The 19670-nt window shown below is 41.6% G+C and overlaps 1 protein-coding gene across 1 annotated transcript; it reads right to left on the reverse strand.

The window, feature by feature from the left end:
- Window positions 1–8437: 8437 nt before the first annotated feature.
- Window positions 8438–18786, reverse strand: LOC133061571 (olfactory receptor 1361-like). The gene is made up of 2 exons (XM_061149547.1): window positions 18781–18786; window positions 8438–9385 (listed from the first exon to the last, which is right to left on the reverse strand). The coding sequence occupies exons 1-2, from the start codon at window positions 18784–18786 to the stop codon at window positions 8438–8440; spliced, it is 954 nt and encodes a 317-aa protein (XP_061005530.1).
- Between the last annotated feature and the right edge of the window lie 884 nt (window positions 18787–19670).

Below are 19670 nucleotides of genomic sequence, written 5' to 3' on the forward strand. Positions count from 1 at the left end.
TACACAAGGTACATAAAGCCATGATATTAGAGAGGATCCCCAGGGACAGAGGATGCTAATGAAGTCCAAGTATTAAATGAACTTAATGGCTGCCTTGTGTTCCATGTATGAATGAATCAAGATTAGTTTAGCAATTCTTTGTTAATGGATATACCTAATGTGACATATACATGTCACAGCTCTGAACATTCTATTATTTACCCAAATGTGGAATATGTCTATAAAATATCCATTATTAGGTGGGAAAATGAGAGGCAAGATTTAAGCCAGGTCATCCTGACCTCAAACACAGCTTCCCACACAGTTTCCCACTGCTTTGGATAGCAATGAGGCTTCACATGGTAAAAATTGTAAGCCAGCATTCTGCTTTATTTAGTGTTCTGGGGATTGCACTGATCCAACCAAGAAATATCTGTTAATTAACTGTATCTTCCAAGTACCACGTTGATGTTGGGTGTGATGGTGACCAAAATGCACAAACTTCCTGACCTCAAGAAACTGATGGCCTAAAGAATTGTAATAAGTTGCATCAGACATTGGGTGCCTGACTCAATGTGGATACCCAATCACGTTCCAGGATTTCTTTCCATTTGGATGTTAGTATTAATAAGATTAGAGGTCAAGTTGGCCTTTAATGAAGAAAATGAAAGAGCCTAGCTTGCATTCTTGTCCAGACTTTCCTTGGTGCCAGGGGAGGGGAGCATCTCAGCATCGCTGTGAAAAGAGTTACTCAAGAATTCTTACAAGACCAGACCTTTAAACTCCTGAATCTGTAGAAATAGTCCCTCAGTGTCCCAATGCACACTCCAATGTATAAAAGTGAAAGTGAAAGTGTCAGTCACTCAGTGGTGTCCGACTCTTTGCCACTCCATAGACTGTAGCCAGCCAGGCTCCTCCGTCCATGGAATTTTCCAGGCAAGAATACTGGAGTGGGTTGCCATGCCCTTCTCCAGGGAATCATCCCAACCCAGGGATCGAACCCAGGTCTCCTGCATTGCAGGCAGATTCTTTACCATCTGAGCCATGAGGATGCCCACTCCAATGTATGGTTGGCTTCAGTTGCTCACCTGTGGTTTAAAAGGCTCTTAGGATGCTGATATGTTTGATCTGAAAATGGCCTGGTTCTCCTCTTTGGGATGGGGAACCCAAAAAACCCACTGGAGGAAATTGGTGTGTGAAGCATTGGTTGGAGAAGCTTGGGGATAGAAAAGTCCTCCACTGGAAGTCTGACCTTACTGATGTGTGTGATCTTGGTGAGTCATGCAACAGTTTTGAGGCTGTTTTCCCCTCTGTCAAGTAGATGGGAATTTATCTGCCCTGATGCCCCATTGTGAGGTGGTAATGAGATAACATATTTGAACTGTAACATGAAGCGCGCAGTATATTATACAAAGGAGGACAGTCTGAGATCCTCAGTTACACTGAAATTTTCTCCACATCATCCCACTGCATGGTAACATGGGATGTTCTTACTGCTCAAGTTATAGAGAAAGATTGAATTCAACTTTAGGAAAATGAGGTATAGTTTTCTATTCAATTTACACATGAACATAGTGATTTATACTTTCACTTTCATGCACACTTACTTTCTTAAAACATTGGCTAATTTGACCATTACTTACATATTTTAATTGCATTTATTGTTGTACAAAATGGCATCATCATAAATTACTGTCCATTAAAATACTGTAAATTGCCATTTTTAGTGTATCAATTCACACTCTGAAATGCTATAAGTTTGTCAAGGGACATTTTTTAAATTGAGATAATAATACATAATAAAGTGTAAGTTTAGAGTGTACATTGGGCATACATTTGTATACTGCAATATGATTATCACTGCAGTGTTAGCTAAAATCTCTGTCATGTCACATAATTATCACATTGTTTTGGGGGTCTGGGAACAATTAAGAGCTAGTCTCTTAGCAACTTTGAAGTTGATAATACATGATTATTGTCTATACTCACAATGCTGTATTTTGCCCCCCAGATCTTGTTGATCTTCTGGTTGATTGACTGGTTTCAAATTTGGGCCTCTAAACAACATTGTCCAAATTCTTTCTCTCCTTAGCCCCTGAAAACCACCATTCAACTCTCTATTTTTGTGAATACCTTTTTGAAATTCCTCTTGTAAATGATGTCATACAGTATGATATGTCATTCTCTTAAATGCACATATTTTCAGCAAATTATAAGTACTATGAAGTATTGCTGTTGTTGTTCAGTCACTAAGTTGTGTCTGACTCTTTGCAACCCCATGGGCTGCAGCCTCCTCTGTCCTCCACTGTCTCCTGAAGCAACAGTCCTTCCAATGAATATTCAGGTTTGATTCAGGTTTGATTTAGAATTGACTGGTTTGATTTCCTTGCTGTCCAAGGGACTCTCAAGAGTCTTTTCCAGCACCACAGTTTGAAAGCATCAGTTCTTCAGCACTCAGCCTTCTTTATGGTCCAACTCTCACATCCATACATGACTACTGGAGAAACCATAGGGTTGACTATGCAGACATTTGTTGGCAAAGTGATATCTTTGCTTTTTAATATGCTGTCTATGTTTGTCATAGCTTTCATTCCAACAGTGATGTGGAGCCCAAGAAAATAAAATATATCACTGCTTCCACTTCTTCCTCTCCTATTTGCTAGAAACTGTGAAGTATGATCAACCTTAAATCCTCCCTCATGTTCATGGGGGATTTTTAACCAGCATGGCCTTGGGATGCACTTACAGCCTGGACTCTGCACTCATTACTATGCTTCTCCAAAGAGTTGCACTCTGGCCCATGTGCCATGTCACTATTTAACACAACAGGTGATCTCTCCTGGTGGGACTTCTTTCTTTGCATTAGCTACAGAGTCTTCTCAGTCTCTCTGCACTTGCTTAAGATTCACACTTGAAATATGGAGATTTCCTTGACTTTTTCTGAGTCTGCTTATTACAATATGCACAAAGCTGAAATTTAGGTCTCTTTGCTCTCCTATGCTGTAATCTGGCTTAGTCTTCCATAGCCTCACAAAAGTTGGGTTGTAGATAACTGTTGCTGCCCAAAGGAGGGTGGAGGCTTGAACTTTTCCATTTATTTTTGCCATATGAGTTTATGTTGATGGGAGTAATTAAACCACCCTGGTTTCTGGTAGGAGAACAGATTCCAAATTTTTAATATTTATTTATTTAACTGAATTGGGTTTTAGTTGTGGCACAGGTGATCTTTGCTGCTTCCTGCAGGATCTTTTGTTGCAGTGCACAGACTCTGTATTGTGGCACACGGTCTCCAGAGCACACAAGCTCAGAACGTGTCGGGTGCAGGCTTAGTTGCTCCATAGCATGTGGAATCGTTGTCCCCTGACCAGGGATCGAACTCATGTCCCCTGCATTGCCAGGTGGATTCTTAACCACTGGACCACCAGGGAAATCCCCCAGATTCCAGGTTAATGCTCCCTGACAAAGGGTCTTGCAACAGATAGGACTCAGTGAAGCTGACTTTCTCTGTGCTATCATCTCATCCATCTTCCCATCCTAATTCTGTTTAACCATTGTGGATACAATTGCATGTTGCCTACAAGGGTTCTTAAAAGTCTTAGAGCATTAGACAAACATGTTTGCATGGTGCCATTTCTACTGGTCACATCTGATAAGCCATTTTAGCTATTTCCAAGGAATTCCTCCCAGATAATCACATTTTTTTCTGGGTAGAGTTTGCCAAGGAAGGTCTTCTTCACAGCAATCTTCAGCTCCTTGTTCCAGAGGCTGAATATGATGGGGCTCAGGAAAGGTGTGAGGACCGTGTAGGTGATGCCCATCAGCATGTCTCCTTCCAGAGACTGGGGCCCCTTGGGCTTGAGATAGATGACAGAAGCAAAGCCGTAGTGCATGACCACAACAGTGCAGGTCGGCCAACAAGTGTGGGATGGTGGCAAAGATGTAGAGGACCTCAGAAGTGGAGAGGGCCCACAGAAAGAGGTACATGAGGGTGTGGAGGCTAGGCTCCCTCCAGATGGTGGCCATGATGAGCGGGTTTGCCTCTTTGCCTTTTGCCTTCAGTCTTTCCCAGTATCAGGGTCTTTTCCAATGAGTCAGCTCTTCACTGACTGTGATTACTGGGTTATGGAGTAAGAGTATGTTTAGTTTTGTAATACACCACCAAACTGTCCTCTAAAGTGGCCATACCACTTTGCACTCTCAGAAGTGAATGACAGTTCGGGTGGTTCTGCATCCTTGCCAGCATTTGGTTTGTCAGTGTTCTGTATTTTGTTGTTCATTCACTCAGTTGTGTCTGACTCTTTGTGACCACATGGATTGCAGCACACCAGGCTTCCCTGTCCTTCACTATCTCCCAGAGCTTGCTCAAACTCATGTCCATTGAGTTGGTGGTACCATCCAACCATCTTGTTCTCTGGCGTCCCCTTCTGCCTTCAATCTTTCCCATCATCAGGGTCTTTTCCAATGAGTCCACTCTTTGATTCAGGTGGCCAAATTATTGGACCTTCAGCTTCAGCATCGTTCCTTCCAATGAATATTCAGGGTTGATTTCCTTTAGGATTGACTGGTTTGATCTCTTTACAGTCCAAGAGACTCTCAAGAGTCTTCTCCAACATCACAGTTCTGGATTTTAGCCATTGTAATAGACACATTGTGATAAAATTTATTTTTTAAAGGCTAACTAGTTCTACCAATACAATTTAATGAATAGCCTGCTGATTTGCATATAGTAAGTTTATTTATACATGGGTCTGTTCCATGATTTTTACTCTGTTCCACTGTTTTATATTTCTATTCCTGTACAATATAATGTTGCTTTTTAAAAAATTATTTAAGAAAAAATGTTCTGCTGAAAGCCTATTGACATAATATAGTTGACTATGAGTTCCAGACTCTTATTGGGCCTCAGGGCTATTGAGTTGGGCATATTCCTGACAATATAAGTGACATGCATCATAAAAGACCAATATGCTTTTCTTTCTCCATCAGATTTTATTTAGGATCCTCAGAGATAAAATGTTCTTAAAAGGGATACATTAGAAGTATTTGAATCATGGCTTCCCCCAACCCCCACTTGCACTGTTTCTAATATTACACGTTTCACAAGATTATGAGAAATTTTGCAGACTTGCTACTTGGAGATCCTGGTTAGTAAAGTGCCTGTTACAAATAATAGAACAGTTAATGGTGCTCATTATTTTTTACCAAGCAGTGGGCACCATGGGAAATGATGGGGACACAGAAATCAGTGAAACTTGGCCCTAGACTTGGAAAGTTCAAAGTCTGATGGAGAAGACAGACATGTATGCAAAGGGCTGTCACCATATGCAGTGGTGTCACGGGAGCCTTAGATTCAGCTTGAGTGAGTTAGAAGAGCCCCAACAGAGGTGCCAGAATCTGATTTGAGTTCTGAAGAAAGAGGGAAAGTGCAACCATCCTGAATACTCTCCCAGGCTACTGCAGCTGCTTCCTTAATGGTGACCCTGCTTTTACCACTGCCTCCTTACAATCCATGCTTCACACAACAGCCAATGGAGAGGGTGTGGAGAAAAGGGAACCCTCTTACACTGTTGGTGGGAATGCAAACTAGTACAGCCACTATGGAAAACAGTGTGGAGATTCCTTTAAAAAATGGAAATAGAACTGCCATATGACCCAGCAATACCACTGCTGGGCATACACACCAAGAAAACCAGATCTGAAAGAGACACGTGCACCCCAATGTTCATTACAGCACTGTTTATAATAGCCAGGACGTGGAAGCAACCTAGATACCCATCAGCAGATGAATGGATAAGGAAGCTATGGTACATATACACAATGGAATATTATTCAGTGACTAAAAAGAATTCATTTGAATCAGTTCTAATGAGATGGATGAAACTGGAGCCCATTATATAGAGTGAAGTAAGCCAGAAAGATAAAGACCAATACAGTATACTAATGCATATATATGGAATTTAAAAAGATGGTAACGATAACCCTATACGCAAAACAGAAAAAGAGACACAGATGTACAGAACAGACTTTGGGACTCTGTGGGAGAAGGCGAGGGTGGGATGTTCTGAGAGAATAGCATTGAAACAAGTATAATATCAAGTGTGAAACAGATCGCCAGTCCAGGTTGGATGCATGAGACAAGTGCTCAGGGGTGGTGCACTGGGATGACCCAGAGGAATGGGATGGGGAGGGAGGGGGGAGGGGGGATCAGGATGGGGAACACATGTAAATCCATGGCTGATTCATGTCAATGTATGGCAAAAACCACTACAATATTATAAAGTAATTAGCCTTCAACTAATAAAAATAAATGGAAAAAAAAACACAAAGTGAGTCCTTAAAAACATGTGAATAAAATGCATGACTAATGAGAACCTGCTGTAGAGCACAAAGAACTCTACTTAATGTTCTGTGGTGACCTAAATGGGAAGGAAATTCCAAAAAGGAGTGGATACATGTATGCACCTAGGTGATTCACCTTGCCATACAGAAAAACTACCACAATATTGTAAAGCAACTATACTCCAATAAAAATAAAAATTATTTTAGTTTTCTAAATTAGTGTTAGTGGTAGTAAAATATTTAGAGCATGTTATTTATATTACATTATAATAATAGTAGTTATATTAGAAGTAGTTTATAATGACTAAAAGGTCAGTTTTGGAAATGACTGGAAAAGGTCAATTTTCATTCCAATCCCAAAGTGAGGCAATGCCAATAAATGTTCAAACTACCACACAATTCCACTCATTTCACATGCTGACAAGGTAATTCTCAAAATTCTTCAAGTTAGGCTTCAACAGTAGGTGACCTGAGAAATTCCAGATGTTCAGGCTGGACTTTAAAAAGACAGAGGAGCCAGAGGTCAAATTGCCAACATCTGCTGAATCATAGAAAAAGCAAGAGAATTTCAGAGAAACATCTACTTCTGCTTCATTGACTATGCCAAAGCCTTTGACTGTGTGGACCACAACAAACTGGAAAATTCTTAAAGAGATGGGAATACCAGACCACCTGATCTGCTTCCTGAGAAATCTGCAGGCAGGTCAAGAAGCAAGTTAGAACCAGACATGGAACAACAGACTTGTTGCAAGTTACATAAAGAGTATATCAAGGCTGTATATTGTCACCCTGCTTATTTAATTTATATGCAGAGTACATCATGTGAAATGCCAGGCTGGATGAGCACAAACTGGAATCAAGATTGCTGGGAGAAATATCAGTAACCTCACATATGCAGATGACACCACCCTGTGGCAGAAAGCAAAGGGAAACTAAAGAGCCTCTTGATGAAAGAAGAAAGTAAAAAGGCTGGCTTAACACTCCATGTCCAAAAAACCAAGATCATGGCATCTGGTCTCATCACTTCATGGCAAATAGATGGCGAAAGAATGGAAACAGTGAGAAACTTAATTTTCTTGGGCTCCAAAATCACTGCAGATGGTGACTGCAGCTATGAAATTAAAAGATGCTTGCTCCTTGGAAGAAAAGCTATGACCAACCTAGGCAACATATTAAAAAGCAGAGATTACTTTGCCAACAAAGGTTCACATAGTCAAAGCTATGGTTTTTCCAGTAGTCATGTGTGAGTGTAAGAGTTGAACCGTAAAGAAGGCTGAGTGCTGAAGAATTGATGCTTTTGAACTGTGGTGTTGGACAAGACTCTTGAGAGTCCCTTGGACTGAAAGGAGATCAAACCAGTCAATCCTAAAGGAAATCAATCCTTAATATTTATTGGAAGGAATGATGCTGAAGCTGAAGCTCCAGTACTTTGGCCACCTGATGTGAAGAGTTGGCTCATTAGAAAAGACCCTGATGCTGGGAAAGATTGAGGGCAGTAAGTGAAGGGGACGACAGAGGACAAGATGGTTGAATGGCATCACCGACTCAATGGACATGAGTTTGAGCAAGCTCCAGGAGATTGTGAGGGACAGAGAAGCCTGGTGTGCTGCAGTCCATGTGGTCACAAAGAGTTGGACATGACTGAGTGACTAAACAACAACAAATAATGATTAAGATTTAGTCAGTACTTACAGTTCCCCTGGTAGTCTTCTAAGATTATAAAAACAGGAGTATGTGTGAGTCGTTAATTTTCACAATAATTGTATGAGCTAGGTACTTTCTGCATCCCTATTTCACAAATTTAAGAAACAGGGACAAGATGAGTTTAAATAAGTTGACCAAGATAATCAGGAAAGAAGTGGGTTTTTTCTGTTTTTAAAATAATGTTTATGTCTCCTTTCTTTTTTAAATTTATGTTTATTGTGATAACCTGGGTTTATAGCATTGTATAAGTTTCATGTGTGCAACATTATATCTCTACTTCTGTGTGAAAAATAAAGTACTTAAATGAAAAATAAAACTTTTTCTTCTACCTTAAAAAAAAATAGAAAACCACCCTGAGTTCTAACATTGGGAGACATTAGTTTTTTTCAAAATTAATTGAGTCTGAAAAGCATCTTCATAGAGGCTTAGCAAAGGGGTTCCCAATGAAAAGTTTCCTGAGGGCCCCCTTCAGATCTCGGTTTCTCAGGCTGTAGATGAAGGGGTTCAGCATGGGGGTGACCATGGTGTACATCACTGTGGCTGCCATGTCCCTCTGGGTGGTGTGTGTGGATGCAGGGGTGAAGTAGACCCCAAGGATAGCCCCATAGAAGAGACAGACAACACAAAGGTGAGAGCCACACGTGGAGAACGCTTTCCACCTGCCCTGGACTGAGGGCACCTTCCACACAGCCATAGCAATAGGTGTGTAAGAGGCCATGATGCACACGAAAGAGATGAGGACCACCGGGCCCCCAAGGACCAACACCAGCATCTCGTTGACTTGGGTGTCAGAGCAGGAGAGCTTGACCAAGGCATTGATGTCACAGAAGAAGTGTGGGATCCTATTGGTGCAGAAGGACAAGTGGGACATCAGGAGAGTGTGGACCATGGAGATGAGGTTGGCTGAGATCCAGGGTATCACCACCAGCAAGGCACACCGAAGGACACTCATGATTGTCACGTAGTGCAGTGGGCTGCAGACGGCCAGGTAGCGGTCGTAAGGCATGGTCGAGAGAAGCATGCTGTCGGCTGCCCCAAAGGCAATGAAGAAATACATCTGGACCAGGCAAGCTGAGAAGGAGATGGTGCTGAGCCCACACAGATGGTTCACCAGCATCTTGGGGATGGTGGTGGAGATAAAGCAGATGTCAAGAAGAGACAAATTGCTGAGGAAGAAATACATGGGGCTGTGGAGGTGAGGGTCCAAGACAATGGCCAGGATGGTGAGAAGATTCCCCAGGCACCCACTCAAATACAAAATGAAGGACAGGCTGAAGAGCAACTGTCTCTGCAGGGGTTGCTGGGAGAGGCCGAGGAGGACGAATTCAGAGACTTGGGTCTGATTGTCCATGTCCAGGCAGTTCTAAAGCCAGAAACAGGGCATCAACAGTAGGTGGGCTTCTGGAGTGAAAACAGATTACCTCATTGCTTTTTCATACTCATCTTTCAAGATGCTTCTCATTTAACCTCTCCAAGCCTCTGTTTCCTCATCTGTTACATGGAATTGATAATTCTAACCTCTTAGGATCACTATAAGGATTAAATGAGAAGAATACATATTAGGAGTTTAAATCCATACACAACATGTAAACTATTTTATTAGTGGGAACTCACAGTGACGTTATCAAAATAGCGATGTGTTAATTAGCTTGAATGTCACTATTATTCCAAAGTGTATCTGTACATTAAAATATCAAGCTGTATACCTTAATTAAACACATTTTTTATCTGCCAGTTATTCCTCAATAAGGATAGACAAATAAGAAAAGCAAAATAAATAGTCTAGATATTTCAAGGATTTGACTTTATAAATAAAAATAAGTAATAAAAAGTGATTCAGGATCAACTCTGAAGCCAAACAGACTGGGTTTAAAGCTCAGTTCTACCACTTACTAGCTGTGTGATATTATGCAAGCTACTTAACCTCTCTGTGCCTTAGTTTTCTCATCTGTAAAATGAGGATAATAATAGGACCTGCTCCATAGAGTTGTTGTGAAAATGTGATTAGTTAGCATGTAAAATGCTGAAACTTATGTATTTTTCTGAGAGCTAACATCTTTCAGTGGTTGAGAGCAAGGACCCTTTGGATGGGTAGAAATCGCTCTCGGTTAAAGATTACTGATTTAGGTTAGACACACCTGAAGTGTCTTCTCTCTAAAGCACCTGCACAAATAGACTAACCTTGAGCAAGAGAGTTGACATTTATTCCACGCATTCCACTTTGGAATTAGCTGCTTATCACATGTGTTGTATTAGTCACTAAGTCATGTCCAACTCTTTATGATCCCATGGACTATAGTCCACCAATCTCCCCTGTCCAAAGAATTCTCCAGGCAAGAATACTGGAGTGGGTTGCCATTTCCTTCTCCAGGGAATCTTCCCAATTCAGGGGTCAGCCTGTGTCTCCTGCATTGCAGGCAGATTCTTTACTGTCTAAGCCACCAGGGAAGCCCATCATTCTCTTCAATCCTCAACAACATCATGAGCAGGCAGCTGAGGCTCCAAACCTAACTTCTGCATCACAATAATGCTACTCACCCATGGGGCTGTGATGACAAGCACCCTAAATCCTTGTGGATGAAACTGATCAGAATCCTCCCAGCCTCTGAGGGGAAGTTTCAGATGGGGAGTCCTTCCCTGAAATCAGCCATGCTGCAGCTTGTCTTCTGGATTCACTTACAATCAATGGTTATTCTATCTGCTAAGTTGCTTCAGTAATGTCTGACTCTTTGCAACCCCATGGATTGTAGCCCACCAGGCTCCTCTGTCCATGGCATTCTCCAGGCAAGAATACTAGAGTGCCTTGTCATGCCCTCTTCCAGGGGATCTTCCCAATCTGGGAATCAGACTTGCATCTCTTATGTCTCCTGTATAGGTGGGGGGGTTCCTTACCACTAGTACCACCTGGAAAGCCCTAATGACTACTGTACCTCTGTTGGATTCCAGGATCTCTCAGCCCCCAGGTGTTGTGTTTCCAGGAATTTAAGGCTGCTGCAGCCTCAACTTTGTCTTGCAGGTGTGAAGGAAGAGCATGCTTTCTCAGGGAGCACTCAGCAGAACCACACCAACAGGTTTATAACTGACTCTTTGTCCTCTGGGCATGATCCCCCAAGAACCTTGTTAGATCAGATACAATTAGCTTGTCTTCCTTAGTGGCACTTTTGAATCTAGCACCCTGTGGGAAAAAGTTTTTATCCCAAGGAGTATTGACTTTCTTCAAACTTGTCTTTCTTGGTTAACAGAGGGATAGCATGGTACTCAATATTTCCCATGAAGAAGCTCTTAAATATGTTATTCCCTGATGCTCAGTGGTAAAAAATCTGCCTACCAGTGCAGGAGACACAGGTTCTACCCCTGGTCCAGGAAGATCCCATATGCCACGGAGCAATTAAGCCCTTGTGTCCTGACTACTGAAGCCCGTGCTCACAAAAGAAGCCACCACAATGAGAAGCTCTCTGCAACTAAAGAAAGCTCATGCAGCAACAAAGATCCAGTACAGCCAAAAATTAAAAAATAACAGTAAAAAGATGAAAGAGTAACTTAAAATGGAATTTAAAATGTTTTTAAAATGTTATTCCTAAAAATAGTTACAATGTATTAAGTATTTTTTATGCGATTGGAGTTGTGCTAAGCATGCAACATCCTATGATTTTTACAAAAGCCCAGTGAGAAAAGCAATTATGTTTTATGAATTTCACCTCAGTACAAAAAGAAAAATGTTCAGCTTCCGTCATGGTTTAAGAAATTACAACAAACACAACAAAACATAACTTTTGGCCTGGAAGACTTGTAGAAACACACAGTATGGACAACATTCAGTGTTAGCAAGTATATGAGGAAGTGAGCATGCTCACGAACTGCTAACGGGAGTGTAAATTGCTACAACCCTTTGGGGAGGCCAATTGACAGGTGGAGTTTGACTTGTTGAACATTCATCTATATGTCTTGTTTCTAAATGTTGCCTTTTGGCTATTAAAAATAGTGTTGCTGTGAACATGCATGTATATGTATTTGTTTGAGTCTCTGATTTCAGTCTTTGGAAGTATAATCGAGAAGTGGTTACTGGGTCATACACTAACTCTATGCTTAAGTTTTGGGGGAACCACCAAACCACATCACTAAACAATTTGACATTCCCACAAGCTATGTACAAGTAGTCTATCTCTCTAATCCTCACCAACATTTGTTCTCTTTCTGCCCCCCCCCCTTTTTTTATTATAGCCATCTTGGTGTATGTGAAGTGGTGTGTCATTGTGATTTTGATTTGTACTTCCCTAGTGACTAATGAAGCCGAGTATCTCTGCATGCCCTTCTAGGCCATTAATATATCTCTTGTGGAGAAATGTTAATTCAAGCCTCTGCTCACTTTTTAAGTTGGATTTTAGGTTTTCTTGTTGCATCATAAGAGCTCTTTTCATATCCTAGAGCAAACAAATATTTTTAAAACAAGTGTCCTCTCTTGCTGGGCATCCTCCCAGGCAAACCCGACAACAGGATGAGTCAAGAAGGTTGTGTCTCACAGCCAGGAAAGGAGAGAGTGCGATGAATTGAGAGAGAAGCATTGAAACATAAACATTGTTGTTGTTCAGTTGCTCAGTTGTGTCCCACTCCTTACACCCACCCCACGGACTGCAGCACAGCAGGTTTCCCTGTCTTTCACTATCTCCCGGAGTTTGCTTGAACTCTTGTTCATCAAGTCAGTGATGCTATCTAACCATCTCATCCTCTGCCATCCCCTTCTCCTTTTTCCTTCAGTCTTTCCCCAGCATCAGGGTTTTTTCTAATGAGTCGGCTCTTCACATCACGTGGTCAAAGTATTGGAGCTTCAGTTTCAGCAATAGTTCTTTCAGTGAATATCCAGAGTTGATTTCCTTTAGAACTGACTGGTTTGCTCTCCTTGCTGTCCAAAGGACTCTCAAGAATCTTCTTCAGCACCACAGTTCAAAAGCATCAGTTCTTCAGCACTCAGCCTTCTTTATGGTCCATCTCTCACATCTGTACATGACTACAGGAAAAAAATAAAGCAGAAATAGATGTTTTTTTCTGGAAAGAACTTGCTTTTTCGATGATCCAGTGATTGTTGGCAATTTGATCTCTGGTTCCTCTGCCTTTTCTAAAACCAGCTTGAACATCGGGAAGTTAACAGTTCATGTGTTGCTGAAGCCTGGCTTGGAGAATTTTCAGCATTACTTTACTAGCATGTGAGATGAGTGCAATTGTGTGGTAGATTGAGCATTCTCTGGCATTGCCTTTCTTTGGGATTGGAATGAAAACTGACATTTTCCAGTCCTGTGGCCACTGCTGAGTTTCCAAATTTGCTGGCATATTGAGTGCAGCACTTTCACAGCATCATCTTTCAGGATTTGAAATAGCTCAACTGGAATTCCATCACCTCCATTAGCTTTGTTCATAGTGATGTTTCCTAAGGCCCACTTGACTTCATATTCCAGGATGTCTGGCTCTAGGTGAGTGAACACACCATCACGATTATCTGGGTCATGAAGATATTTTTTGTTCAGTTCTTCTGTGTATTCTTGCCACATCATCTTAATATCTTCTGCTTCTGTTAGGTCCATACCATTTCTGTCCTTTTTTGAGCCCATCTTTGCATGAAATGTTCCCTTGGTATCTCTAATTTTCTTGAAGAGATCTCTAGTCTTTCCCATTTCATTCTATTGTTTTCCTCTATTTCTTTGCATTGATCACTGAGGAAGGCTTTCTTATCTCTCCTTGCTATTCTTTGGAACTCTGCATTCAAATGGGTATATCTTTCCTTTTCTCCTTTGCTTTTTGCTTCTCTTCCTTTCACAGATATTTGTAAGGCCTCCTCAGACAGCCATTTTGCTTTTTTGCATTTCTTTTTTTGGGGAATGGTCTTGAGTCCTGTCTCCTGTACAATGTCATGAACCTCCGTCCATAGTTCATCAGGCACTCTATCAGATCTAGTCCCTTAAATATATTTGTCACTTCCACTGTATAATCATAAGGGATTTTTTTTAGGTCATACCTGAATGGTTTAGTGGTTTTCCCCACTTTCTTCCATTTAAGTCTGAATTTGGCAATAAGGAGTTCATGATCTGAGCCACAGTCAGCTCCCAGTCTTGTTTTTGCTGACTGTATAGAGCTTCTTTAGCTGCAAAGGATATAATCAAGCTGATTTCAGTGTTGGCCATCTGGTGATGTCCATGTGTAGAGTTTTCTCTTGTGTTGTTGGAAGAGGGCATTTGCTATGACCAGTGCGTTCTTTTGGCAGAATGCTATTAGCCTTTGCTTTGCTTCATTCTGTACTCCAAGGCCAAATTTGCCTGTTACTCCAGGTGTTTCTTGGCTTTCTACTTTGTCACTTCATCGCCCTATAAAGAAAAGGACATCTTTTTTGGGTGTTAGTTCTAAAAAGTCTTGTAGGTCTTCAAAGAACCATTCAACTTCAGCTTCTTCAGCAATTCTGGTCAGGGAATAGACTTGGATTACTGTGATATTGAATGGTTTGCCTTGGAAACGAACAGAGATCATTCTGTCAACTTTGAGATTGCGTCCAAGTACTGCATTTTGGACTCTTTTGTTGACTATGATGGCTACTCCATTTCTTCTAAGGGATTCCTGCCCACAGTAGTAGATATAATGGTCATCTGAGTTAGAACTGGACATGAAACAACATACTGGTTCCAAATAGGAAAAGGAGTATGTCAAGGCTATATACTGTCACCCTGATTATTTAACTTATATGCAGAGTACATCATGAGAAATGCTGGGCTGGAAGAAGAACAAGCTGGAATCAAGATTGCTGGGAGAAATATCAATAACCTCAGATATGCAGATGACACTACCCTTATGGCAGAAAGTGAAGAAGAACTAAAGAGCCTCTTGATGAAAGTGAAAGAGGAGAGTGAAAAGGTTGGCTTAAAGCTCAACATTCAGAAAATTAAGATCATGGCATCTGGTCCCATCACTTCATGGCAAATAGATGGGGAAACAGTGGAAACAGTGTCAGACTTCATTTTGGGGGGGCTCCAAAATCACTGTAGATGGTGATTGCAGCCATGAAATTAAGACACTTACTCCTTGGAAGGAAAGTTATGACCAACCTAGATAGCATATTAAAAAGCAGAGACATTACTTTGCCAACAAAGGTCCATCTAGTCAAGACTATGGTTTATCCAGTAGTCATGTGTGGATGTGAGAGTTGGACTATAAAGAAAGCTGAGCGCCAAAGAATTGATGATTTTGAATTGTGGTGTTGGAAAAGACTCTTGAGAGTCCCTTGGACTGCAAGGAGATCCAACCAATCCATCCTAAAGGAGATCAGTCCTGGGAGTTTATTGGAAGGACTGATGTTGAAGCTGAAACTCCAACACTTCAGCCACCTGATGCAAAGAGCTGACTTATTTGAAAAGACCCTGATGTTGGGAAAGGTTGAGGGCAGGACGAGAAGGGGATGACAGAGGATGAGATGGTTGGATAGCATCACCAACTCAAGGGACATGAGTTTGGGTAAACTCCGGGAGTTGGTGATGGACAGGGAGGCCTGGCGGGCTGTGATTCATGGGGTCACAAAGAGTCGGACATGACTGAGTGACTGAAGTGAACTGAACTGAGCTGGAAAAAAAAAACAGCATATTTTTAAACATATGCATTACTGTGTGTAAAATAGATAGCTGGTGGGAAGTAGCTGTATGACACAAAGATCTCATCCTTATGAGGATAGGTGCTCTGTAACTTCCTAGTGAGGTGGGATGATGCGGGGAGGTGAGAGAGAAGTTCAAGAGGGAGAGGATATATGTATACTTATGGTTGATTTACATCCTCCAATTAAAAATAATATTTTTTAAAAAGAAGTTAAAAAAAGAAAAAAGAGGGTTGTTTCCATGCAAGTCATGGTAGGTGCTGCCCCCAGCTCAATGTTCTTGCTCATCCTGGGACTGCCTTGGATGTCATCAATTCAGATGTGTCTGTCATACAGTCGGGTAAGTCTCTCAGTTGTATCCAACTCTTTGCGACCCCATGGACAGTAGCACACCAGGCTCTTCTGTGCATAATATTCTCCAGGCAAGAATACTGAAGTGGGTAGCCACTCCCTTCTCAGGGGATCTGCCAGACTCAGGGACTGAACCCAGGCCTCCTGCATTGAAAGCAGATTTTTTACCAACTGAGCCACCAGGGAAATCTCAATCCAGTCAGCTAAGGAGGCACTGACTATGCGCTGAGCACTGTGTGGTCACTGGAGAAACAATAACAAATAACCAGTCTCTTTAAACCACAGCCTCACAGCTTTGCAAAGCTTTTCTCAAAGGCAGAACACGTGCATTTCTGGATTTCTCCACTGGGTTTAACACAGGTGATAATCAGTGATTATTTGTTCATATTGTTTCCTTCCCCTGAACATTCATCCATCCCCTGCTGAGTGCCAGACCAGGGCTCACAGCTTCAGACAAGGAAATGGGTCATTTTCATCCTTCCTTCAAGAATACTGTTCTCTGGGGAGGGAGGTGGGAGGGGGGTTCGGGATGGGGAACACATGTAAACCTATGGCTGATTCATGTCAATGTATGGCAAAAACTACAATATTGTAAAGTAATTAGCCTCCAACTAATAAAAATAAATGAAAAAAAAAAGTCTACAAACAATAAATGCTGGAGAGGGTGTGGAGAAAAGGGAACCCTCTTACACTGTTGGTGGGAATGCAAACTAGTACAGCCAATATGGAGAACAGTGTGGAGATTCCTTAAAAAAAACTGGAAATAGAACTGCCATATGACCCAGCAATCCCACTCCAGGGCATACACACCGAGGAAACCAGATCTGAAAGAGACATGTGCACCCCAATGTTCATCGCAGCACTGTTTATAATAGCCAGGACACGGAAGCAACCTAGATACCCATCAGCAGATGAATGGATAAGGAAGCTGTGGTACATATACACAATGGAATATTACTCAGCCGTTAAAAGAATTCATTTGAATCAGTTCTAATGAGATGGATGAAACTGGAGCCCATTATACAGAGTGAAGTAAGCCAGAAAGAAAAACACCAGTACAGTATACTAAGGTATATATATGGAATTTAGAAAGATGGTAATGATAACTCTATATGCAAGACAGAAAAAGAGACACAGATGTATAGAACAGACTTTTGGACTCTATGGGAGAAGGCGAGGGTGGGATGATCTGAGAGAACAACATCGAAACATATATATTATCAAGTGTAAAACAGATCGCCAGTCCAGGTTGGATGCATGAGACATGTGCTCAGGGCTGGTGCACTGGGATGACCCAGAGGGATGGGATGGAGAGGGAGGTGGGAGGGGGGATAGGGATGGGGAACACATGTAAACCCATGGCTGATTCATGTCAATGTATGGCAAAAACCACTACAATATTGTAAAGTAATTAGCCTCCAACTAATAAAAATAAGTGAAAAGAAAATAAAATTAAAAAATAAATAAATAAAACAACACCACTTGAAAAAAATGTGTTAATTTCAGCATTGGAGTTATTTTTATGACTCTTCTCTCAGAGCATGTGGCTGATCATTCCCCACACATTGATATTTTATAACTTTACATTTTAATGGAGAATGTGATGCAATAAGGAAGAGAAGCAAGCTAATGTTGATGGAGAGGCTTCTGTTTATGAACCCCATTGTTAGGGAACTTTCATACCATGTCATTTTTTCTTAGAGGAAGTCTTTTTAATTGGTTTTTTATTTATTTTTGCCTGTTCTGGGTCTTTGTTGCAGCATGGGCTTTCTCTAGTTGCGGTGAGTGGGGGCTACCCTTTGTTGCAATGCACTAGCTTCTCATTGTGTCGGCTTCTCTTGTGGTTTAGCACCAGGCTCTAGGCTTACGAGCTTCAGTAGCTGCAACATGCAGGTTTAGTAGTCCTGTCACATGGGCTTAGTTGCTCTGCAGCATGTGGAATCTTCCTGGACCAGGAAACGAACCCATGTCCCCTGCGTCGGCAGGTGGATTCCTATCCATTATATCACTAGGGAAGGCCACAATTTAATATTAATAAAAATACTTAATATTTTATTTTAATATTTAATATTAATATTTATTTTATTTAATATTAATAAAATACATTTAATATGTATTTAATATGTATTTTTCTCTGGATGTCATTATGATTTTTCTCTTTTTCTTTGGTCTTCAGCAGTTGGAGCAGGATATATTTGTCTGTGTGGATGTGTGTTTATGCATGTGTGTGTGTGTGTGCACATTACTTTTGGAATTTACCCAGCTTGGGATTCTCTGAGTTCCTTCAATCTGTATTTTGATTATCTTTCATAATTTTTATAAAATTCTCAGAATTCTGAGCCTCATATCTCTTATTTGTTTACTATAATCTGAGCTACGCCACATAAACTCTCAAGCTATTTTCTTATTTGTAAAATGGAAATAATTATAATATCTGCCTATCTGCATTGAGAACATGGTATTTGGTGGTTTGGGCTTCCCAGGTGGCTCAGGGGTAAAGAGTCTACCTGCCAATGCAGGAGATGCAGGAGATGTGGGCTCAATCCCTGGATCAGGAAGATCCCCTGGAGAAGGAAATGGTAACCCACTCCAGTATTCTTGACTGGAAAATGGACCGAGGAGAATGGCAGGCTACAGTCCATGGGATCAAAAAAGAGTCAGACACAACTTAGCAACTAAAGAACAACAACAATTTTATGGTTCACAAGCCCCTAGTAAGCACCTCTATAGGTCTTTTTAAAAGTACAATTATACTCTTAGAGCTGACCAAGCAGGACACTTACCTGCATCCTGAGTATCTGGGGATTCTCAGTTTCGAGCATCTTCCTGAGGCAGTACTTCTCTGCTCTCTGGGACCAGACAAAACTGTCAGTGCCTTCCAGGAGAAGCACTCAAAGCCCCCAAGATCATACTGGGTTTGAGTTGGCCCCAGTCACAGGAAGGAATTGTCTCAAAAGTATCACTCTCCTCTGGTACTTGCCATCTGCAAGGACAACCCTTATCACCATTTCTTTCTTTAGAGGGCACTCAACCCTCAAGCCCACACATGGGGTTGACCAGAAGCCTGAAGCAGCTCTGAGATGTGTACATATACCTCTCAGTACCATATTTCTTTCATAGGTATGGTGGCATTCTGATGGTGGTAACATACTGGTTATGGAGGACACTCACCATGGACCTAGGATGAGTTCAGAGGTCTAGTCTACAGATGGATCAACACCAACCCTGAAGCCTGGGTTGCCTGTGGTCCTATGCATCTGCTTCTGTGTTCATTTTCTGGATGCCATTTCTGGTCTACATTTTTCAAAGCAGGCAGGGATGGTGGCAGGAGTCCTTTCCCCTTTACATTCTCAGATGCTTATCCCCGCCCCCCCCCCACCACCACTGTATGGTCTCCCACAGGTCACCCACAGGCTCTACACCACATCTCCAGCCATCCACCAAGGATGGACAAGCCTCTCTCCTCCCGATGTATTTGAAACTGTCGCTCTGTAATGCCATCAGTCCCTTCCAATTGATGCCCTATTGAGAGCCCTGAGTTTGATCCCCAGCTTCATCACTGACATGTCTTTTGACTTCAAAGAAATCAACATAAACCTCTCTGAACCTCAGTCTCTGCATCTGCAGACTGGGAGTAATAACAGCACTTTCTTGCCAGAGTAGATCTAATGAT

This window comes from Dama dama, chromosome 9 (genome assembly GCF_033118175.1).
Source record: "Dama dama isolate Ldn47 chromosome 9, ASM3311817v1, whole genome shotgun sequence".
NCBI classification, from domain to species: domain Eukaryota; kingdom Metazoa; phylum Chordata; class Mammalia; order Artiodactyla; family Cervidae; genus Dama; species Dama dama.